The sequence below is a fragment of the Pelodiscus sinensis genome, chromosome 1, assembly GCF_049634645.1.
Source record: "Pelodiscus sinensis isolate JC-2024 chromosome 1, ASM4963464v1, whole genome shotgun sequence".
In the NCBI taxonomy this organism is placed as follows: Eukaryota; Metazoa; Chordata; order Testudines; family Trionychidae; genus Pelodiscus; species Pelodiscus sinensis.
Window position 1 is genome coordinate 127,565,834 of NC_134711.1, and position 8,914 is coordinate 127,574,747.

The 8,914-nt window shown below is 46.2% G+C and overlaps 1 protein-coding gene across 1 annotated transcript; it reads right to left on the reverse strand.

The window, feature by feature from the left end:
• Nucleotides 1–674: 674 nt before the first annotated feature.
• LOC142818810 (CD59A glycoprotein-like) lies at nt 675–5,838 on the reverse strand. Its single transcript, XM_075900823.1, has 4 exons — nt 5,759–5,838; nt 2,541–2,617; nt 1,511–1,621; nt 675–1,016 (listed from the first exon to the last, which is right to left on the reverse strand). Exons 2-4 carry the CDS (start codon nt 2,587–2,589, stop codon nt 907–909), a joined length of 270 nt encoding a protein of 89 aa, XP_075756938.1. The 5' UTR covers nt 2,590–2,617; nt 5,759–5,838; the 3' UTR covers nt 675–906.
• Nucleotides 5,839–8,914: the final 3,076 nt, after the last annotated feature.

Sequence of the window (8,914 nt, forward strand, 5' to 3'; positions counted from 1 at the left end):
AGCCAGCAATGGGACACAAGATGGGGAGAGCTCTGAGTTACTACAGAGAATTCTTTCCCAGGTGTCTGGATGGTTAATCTCATCCACATGTTTCTAGTCTAATGTATTGCCATATAATGTGAGGAAGGAATTTCCCCCAGGTCAGGTTGGCAGAGACTTTGAGGATTATTCACATTGCTCTGCAGTATGGGGCATGGGTCACATGTTATTTGGAACTAGAACAAATGGATTCTCTTTTGAAATTGAGATCTGAAGATTTCACTTCCTCAGTCAAAGGTCTCAATGCTGTTCCCTGAGTGGGTGGGTTATGTGTGGTAGCCTGTGATGTGCATGGGTTGTGAGGAGGCCAGACCTGGAATAACAGGGGGTTCTGCAAAGCAGGAATGAAAGGAATAAGCCAAATTCTGGGGAGGTGGGAGTATGCAAGTTATTGAAGACTGAGTAGCAGGAGATGCTGTGGCACAAGAATTGAGATGAGCGCGCAGCAGTACAAGTGAATCCAGGGGTGGACTGGCATGTAGGCTTAAATACCAGAATTGTCAGAGGGATGTATGGGAGAAGCTTGCACCGTGTGTCTGTAACCAGCGTTACCAGCCCTCACCTTTGTGGGTTAATCAGGAAAGTCTGTCATATGAAAACGTTAGTAAAAGAAGCTAAAGGCAAAACCACCGAGCTGATATGAGACTATAATTTCTTTTATTATTAGTGTTATCAGTAGGGTCTCAAGTACAGCTCTTAAAAACAACCACAGCAAATTTGCATTCTTCTCTAAAATAAGAATAAAATGTGTGTGTGTGTGTGTGACAGAGAGATGGCAGCAAAGCTCCTCCGTGAGGAGGTCTAGTCACACTGCCGGGGGAAGGGAGCACCTGCTGGAGTTGGTCTTGAGAGCACAGCCATTCTGGTCTATCGGTTGCACTTGTTAGTGTCGCAGCAAACGGCCTTCACTGCAGAGCCTCCCATGGCCTTAATGACGTTACACTCATAGGTGGAGGAGCATCGCTTAGCGTATTTAGCTGAGAGACAGAGAGAGAAGAAGATGGAATAACTCCAGGGGTTTTGTGACTGGGCATACTTGGGTGAGGTCACCACTCCCTCTTCACCTTCTGGTTCTCCAACTTTCTTATTTCTTCTCACTCTTCCTCAGTTCCTCTTTTCCTCCCTTCCTCCTTATCCATTTCCTTGCTACTTCTCCCTATTGATCTTCCCTTTTATACTTTTTTGACTTGTCTCTGTTTCCCATCTTCACACCTTAATGCCTCTGGTGGTACCACAGTAGTTAACCAGCAGCTCTGCTAGATACATTGGGTAGGGTTGTGGTGGACGCTCAATTCTTTTTGGGCTTTTCCCACACACACCCATGGCGGGGGTGCTTGGTCAAAGACTTAGGCCTGACAAGCCATGGCTGTTTACATCTGTATGAATGTGCATTAACCATTACATGTGCATTATCACATAACTCTGAGACATCTTTGATCAGCCTGTTCCCCTGACACCATCCTCCTCTTACCATTGAAAGTGAAGAACATGGTAATACATTGATCCTGGTCATCCCTGCATTTCTGAGTGGTGAAGCATCTTCCTCCATTGGGGCAATGATAACACTCAAGAGACACAACGGCTGATGGAGACAAAACACAGAGGGTGAGCAGGAAAATGGCCAAGGGCCTTTTTTCACTCACAAGTGATGGAGAGGCCAGGCCTTCCCATCAGTGTTTCTTTGTGGGGGCAGGGTAGATGGAACAGAAGTGTGGCCCTGCAGTAGGGATGAGCTTGATGAGGTGTGGGTTCATTTCCCTGGTGTGCCGCAGACTTTCTGTGTGACTTCAGGCAAGTCACTTAGCAACACTGGGCCTCAGTTCCCCATCTCTACTGTGGGAATAATAGCATTGCCCTGCCTGCTGTGGGTGTTGTGAAAGTAGAACACTAAGGATTGTTAGGTGATCCGATGCTACGGTAATGGGGTTATTTAATCAAGCACTGGAAACAGGTATATTTGGTGACAGGACAAGGCCAGTCACTCTCTGACCTTGCCTATGCTTGTCTGTACTTCTGGCCGCCTGTGGGGTATGCATAGGAAGATGCAGCCGGGAAAGGCTTTGACAGGGGGAGACACTGAGAAAAAGCTCTGTCACTTCTGTGCTGCTGGAGTCTTTCCCGACAGCATTCCCCATCTAAGAGTCTTTTCCCATTATCAGAGACTTTCCCTGCAGAGAGCCAGGGTGGCAATCGTGTCTAAAAGTAGCAGTATAGGTGAAGGAGGCATGGTTTGGGGAGCAGAGAGCAGAGCAGTGTATGCAAACCAGAGTTCAGGTGTGTGGAGCACTTGACTCACCTAAGCACTGTCGCCCTGCCTGTACTACTGTTCATAGCTGTGGTAGCTGGGGGCCCAGCATCTCTACCCTACGCCCTGCCGTAAGTGCAGAACTTCCCTTTGTCTAACGCGTCCCTTCTGATGCGTCACACTGAACAAAAGGGTCCGTTAGGAAAACACGAAGGGTGGCAAGAAGCAGCAGAACCTTTACGGGCGGGGGACTCACCTTGTGCCATCAGCACTAAGGCGAGCACACACACAAACAGGCTCCTCATTTTGTGTAGAAAGGCTTTCAACAGATACCTGGGGAGGAGAGTGAGGCAATTAGTGATCTGCATATGGAAAGTCAGCACCTCTCGCAGCAGAGGGTGGAACTCCCTTACTAAACAGTTCTGGCCTGCCAGTCTGGAACCATGTTCACCTCAGATTCAGAAGGATATCGGAGTCAGGAGCAGCAATTCAGAAAAGTGTTGCCAAAATCCCCACGGGCTGAACGAGTGACTGCTGAGGAAAGCTCAAAAGCGCTAAGTACACAGAGCTGGGGTGAGGGATGAGAAAGGGCTGGTGGGGAACATGGTCACAATCTTTACACAACGAAAGGTGTAAACAGCGTGAAACTGGAAGAGAGTTTATTAGGAAGCGTAAAGGGACATAATGACGAACAATGGGGGAAAGTTCTGGTGTGTTTTAATTCCTATTTCTCTTGTGTTTTAAATATATTACAGGCATTAGTGTTTTGCTACCTTGCTAAATGCCGTTCCTTCAGAGCACGGAGAACTGTTGGTTTAGTCCACCTCAGGCTGTCATACAAAGTAACACAATTGAGCCAATGCAATTCAGTGTTGGTGGCTGTTTAAAAAATCTGGGAGACATTGCCTGAACTGTCCCACAATCTACTCATGATGAAGCATCCTTGTGTCTGGACACAGGACATGCTACGGTCATATTAGAGGAAATACGCTATTTTGAACATGATCAAAACATCAGGCCCAGGCTCCTGAAACTGCTTCTGTCAATTGGGGATCCTGACCAGGCCCTTGTATAAAAACCGTAAATATTCTCTAAATTTCCTGTGCAGCTATTCACCAGTGATCAGCTTTATAAACTCCTCATTACAAGTGGTATTTTTAAAATGAGCTGAACAGCCCAACTAGCCCATAGTTTGGCACCTGGAGGGAAGGCAGGTGACTCTGGAGTGGATCCCACTGGTTAAAACTAGAGTAGGGGGTTCCTATAAAGAAAGGACGGTAGGACACTGGGGAAAGCAGACTCATGAGACAGGTAGATGGAAGTTTTCTTTGTATGTGAAAGAAACCAGAGAAGTGCCTGTAGGAAAGAGCTAGTATCTTTAGACTATCCCTGAAGGGACAGGACAGCTGGAGAGAAGGAAATTCCAGAAAAAAAGGCCTGAGAGCTGAACTCCAAAGAAGCAGCCATGAGGTTAGTGGCTTGGGAGGACCTGGGCCTCTGTAGAGAAAACCCAGGGAGGCAGCAGTTTGTAACAAAGTGAGGAAGAAATTAGCAGAGCCTGGGAAAGGAGCAAAGAGGTTGTGAAGGACCGAGCTTGGGAAAGTTTTGTCTTTGGACATTGTCAGTTGCTTAACTTTAGGGCCACACATAAAATGTGAGCCTATGTGCAGTGCCAGGCCTTGATATGGGTGATGAGGGCTGCCACTCAGAGTGATATACTCTTGGGGGGGAGGAGGGAGAGAGAGTGGAATAGTCCCAGGTAACCTTGCCTTGAGCCAGCCAGCTAAGCAGGAGGGGAGACACAGCAGCCAGCTCAGCCAGGGTCAGGGAAGACAGAGGCCCTCACTCACTTGTCTCAGGTAACTCCTCTGCTCTGGTGGAAGCAGTAGCAGAGTGGGTGACCAGGGGGGACTCCCCATTTTCCAAAGGACAGAGACCCCCTGTAGAAGGCCTGTGGGGAGTGAGTGGGACAGGCTGTGCTGGAAAAGGCTGAGGTGGGTGGCTGAAGTTGGTGGGGGTTAAAGGAGTGTGTGTGCGTGTGCAACTTCTCTCTGTGTTCTGACTGGCTGGGGTTTGGAGCAGCCCTGCTATTTGGTTATGGATTAGTGTAGAGCAGATCTGGGTCCACCATCCCTTTTGTTCCCCTTCCCCCACAAGAGCCCTACTTGTCCAGGAAAGGGCTTTCCCCTGGCTATGCCAGCAGGACTGGTGCACGGTGCACACATTTAGCTGCACAAAATGCAAAGTGAGCAGCACTGAGCTAACCCTGCAGCCTGCCTGCTCCCATCCCCCCCGTCCCTGAAGAGAAGTGACACATGGGGGGACATGCACTGCATTGGGACACATTAGCCTCACCCAGTTTTCAGCCAGGGTCTTTCTGCCCAACTCTCTCCCACTCTCTGTCTCCCTCCCCTCCCTAGCTGGATGCAGCCTGGGGCCAGGACAGGAGAGGTAAACAATAGCATGTGCATCAGATAACTGGCCAGAGTAGGGAGGAAGGGAGGTCTTCTGCTGCTGCTTCAGCTCTGCATGGTGAGGTTAGGTAGGGGACGAATAGCTGCTTTCTCAGAGAACTGAGGACAAGGGGGAAGGCTGAGCTACTAGCTGGGGAGGTGGGTATGATGGTTAAGTTGTTGGAGGGAACCTTTAAATTATGCTCCCACAGCAGCAGCTGAAGGTCGCATCCTTCCTGCTCCCCTGGCTCCGAGTCTTCACTTACTTAGCGCCAGGAGGGCTTCTGCTGCGCCCCAATGGGAAGCAGCTGGGTGTGGGTGCAGGAGATAAATGAGTGTGACTGAGAGCAGCTCTCCCATGTGCCCCCTCCCAAAAGGAGTGGGTAATGTGGTCACATCACGTGGCATCTGCCTACCTGGCTGAAACCCATTTATGTAAGAATGTACATCCAAACAAACAGAAAGACAAGGTGGGTGAGGTAATATTTTGGGGGGGATTTTGGACCGACTTTGGTTGGTGAAAGAGATCAGCTCTTTTTTTGCTCCACAGACCTGGAAAAGAGCTCCCTGGAGTTCTAAAGGTTGTCTCTTTCACTATCCATATTTGGTCCAATGAAAGACATGACCTTCCTCACCTCGTGGCTCTCATCCCAGTACCAACATGATTACAACAAAACAGCAAAAACCACTGTGTGTCAATGTCACATGTCAAGATATACAAAGTAGATATCCGAAAACCAGACATGATTTGTGCATTTGTAACAAACCCAGTTCAGAAGTTTCTATCACTGAATTTTGAGTCTAACAAGTTCTCGAACAGCTGTTTTCTGGCATTTCCTGTCTGTAAATAGTTTAATTATTACTGATGGAAATATTTCAAGATTTGTGTGTATAGTGTAAAATCAATATTTGTAAAGTTATTTGAAAAAAAATCCTAAAGTTTTCAGATGCCTAAGTATCCTCTGGAATCACAATCTATTCATGCTGCTAGTTTAAGCAAGGGAAAAAAGTTTTCACATACCTGGTTTACAGCTGGAGCACCAAGAGATCTGTTTCATTGCTGCTGTGTAGCACTGCTTACTTATATACCTCCCCACATGCCTTCCCCCGCCTCTCTGCACTCACCCAGTACACATGGAATTTCCCACATTGTTGACTTTGTTTTAAAATCTCTTTGCACAGGGAAAGAACAGCACATAACAACTTTGAGTAACCTTGTGTGGAAACACTTCCTCTTGGCTGGGATTTAGCATTCATGTGAAAAGCTGGGTTATATGGTGGTAGCTCTTACACTGAATCCTTTGTGCCTTGTGTATCCTCCAAAGATAAGAGGAAATGTTCAGCGAACCTAGGACGGCTGAAGTAAACAAAAGAAAACTTACTAAGAGATCCTTCACCCTGCAGTAAATCTATGAGATATGGTTAATTCATAAAATTACACTTTCTTGTCATAGCCCTTAGTTTAAGCAAGGGAAAAAAGATTTCACATACCTGGTTTACATATCATATCTATATTTAAAAGTTGCACAGTTGTATTTTTAAATCATTCTAACTATGCCTGTTTAGAGATACTGTTTGTGTTTGTTCGATGGGCTTCATAGAATCATAGACTCACAGAGCTGGAAGAGACCTCAAGAGGTCATCAAGTCCAGCCCCCTGCCAAAAGCAGGACCAATCCCAACTATCTCAGAGACCAAGAAAGTACTGGGTCAGACTTGCTTTATCCATGTGTGCCCTGGTGCCATTTTGAAAACTTTCAGCGTGGCCGTGGCACACATGAACACAGGTAACTTAGTAACTGTGAAAAGCAGATCTTGTACTAGAGAGGCCCCGGCAGGCTTCGTCCAGCCCTTGGAATGATAGAGGATGAGGGGGTGAATTCCCTGCACACATCTGTGTACTATGTGGTTTTGGTGAACTCCACTGGTCCATGAGCACAAAATGGTGGGACCTGGTGGTTATTCAGGCTGGAGATGACTAGCAGTGGTTTCAGGATGCTGTAGGGCACTTTTCTGAGTTTGTGTGCGGAGCTGTCCATTACCCCGCTGTCTAGCAGAGCTAGGGGCTGACATGGCCTCCCCACCTGACAATCACCATTGGGAAGCAGGCCAGGCTAGACTGTGAGTGGTCAGTGTGGAACTAGTGTGGTGTTGGGAGAGCTGCAGTGCAGAGCATGGTGGTGAAGGCGTGCAAGTGCTGCTAAGTCATGTGACAGAGGGGCAATGTACAGCAGTTCACAGAAGGGATTAAACAGTTAGCATTCCCCAGCTGTTCTGGGGCTGTTGACAGGGGCCTCTCCCGACACTCAACCTTGACATTTATCAGCCAAAAGGGCCACTCCTCCATAGTTAATTGAGGCTCACATTATGGGTAGGCCCAGTCTCATAGCAGCAAACAATCCCTCATTCTTGTTTTATGACAGAAGAGGCTCAGAATCAGGTCCCATCATATCTGAGAAGTTATGAAAGAGGTGCTGCCTGCATGAGGCTTTCCCTCTGATCACTTCTCCTAAAGAGGAGAATTAGGCTGCCTCCCCGCTCCCATTTTCCTCGAGGAAATAAGGAGCTGTGAGTGGCTTCTTGCTTATACAGCGTCATGGTGGAACCCTTCCATTGACTTCAGTGGAGGTACTCCAGAGGCACTCCATAATTTATGAGAGTAATATCTGATCCGTTCTGTCTGTTGTTCATAGGAATGACAGTCTCACACTGACAGGTGATTCTGGGGCTCTCCCTCTTTATCTGCTCCTAACACCATTTTCTCAGCCTATGTATGGGGGTTAGGGAAAGAAGCATGTTGTTGTGCTGATCTCCCTACTCTGTCATCTTCAAGCTGAAATTTGTTTTTAAATAATCCCTATTTAAATTTTCTTTTGAAATTCTCATATCTGTTAGAGCTGTGGTGTGAGGCTTTTCCTGGCTTACCCTGTTTCTAGAGATACCAGGTCTTGTAACATACTCTGAACAGAACATACACGGCTTTGACTAGGGGTAATATAAACTACAAGTGCTAACATGGAGCAAATAAATACCGATCTAAATCATTGCTTTTTGATCAGATTTTGCAACCCAGAGTCACTTGTCATGTACTACACCGTGTGGGTGTTGGTTGCAATACAGAACCCTTTCGCAATAGCATTTTGTTAACATTTCCCAGAAAAACAAAACACGTGAAGCAAATGTGAATGTTCTAATACTGATCATTTTCAAACCTATTTGTTATAGAAATACTTACCCGGGACATTTTTCTGGATGGAACAGTCCTCCAAATCTTTTAACTAAAGATCAAAAAATGATTGCACTGCAGATGGGATGCATGTTCTTGAAATATTGTAAAGCTGGTTCTTTAGTTTCACAAGAGACCTTGTTGTGTCCAGACTGTCCACAGCTGGTTGGAAACAAAAATATATTTCCAAATCAAAGGGAAGAGTGACATTTTTCACTCTTTGACAGAAAAGGGTTTGTTTTTGCCATCAGTCAGATGTACTCTTCCCACGTATGGCAATGGAAGCTGCTATAGTCTAACTGGAAGAAGACCTTTAGATCACATGTTTATTCATTAGCAATTAGAACTGGTCAAAATTTTCCAAATCTTGAGAAATACAAATGCCTCTAAAAACAAGTTTGGCAAAGATTTCCAGCAACTCAGCTGTAGTTAGTGCTGTGATTAGTCCGTCAGGTAGGCAACTACCATTTCTAGCAGCCCTTTCCCTGATGACCTTCTAGGCTGGCAGCACAGCTGTATACCCTCAAAGCCAGAATGTCCTGACATTGTCCTTCATAGTCTGGAAAGGCTCTGGTGGCTGGGGATAGGCAGTATTGATGCAAAAATAACAAATTGTATTAATAGGTCATTAAACTTGCCTGAGTCTCTACTGAAGTTTAGGATATATTTATCTTGGCTTACATACCTATGATGCTCATTTAAAAAGAACCTAAAACATATGTCATTTTATTTAATTATGTTCAAGGTAACCAAAGGAGTTCATCTGAAGAAGTGGGTTGTGCCCATGAAAACTCATGATACCATCTGCATGTTTTCTTAGTCTCTAAGTATGTCTACACTTGCCCCCTAGTTCTGACTAGGGGGGCACATGAAGCATAGCAAAGTTGCTAATGAAGCGCGGGATTTAAATATCCTGCGCTTGATTAGCATATTCACAGCTGGTCGCCATTTT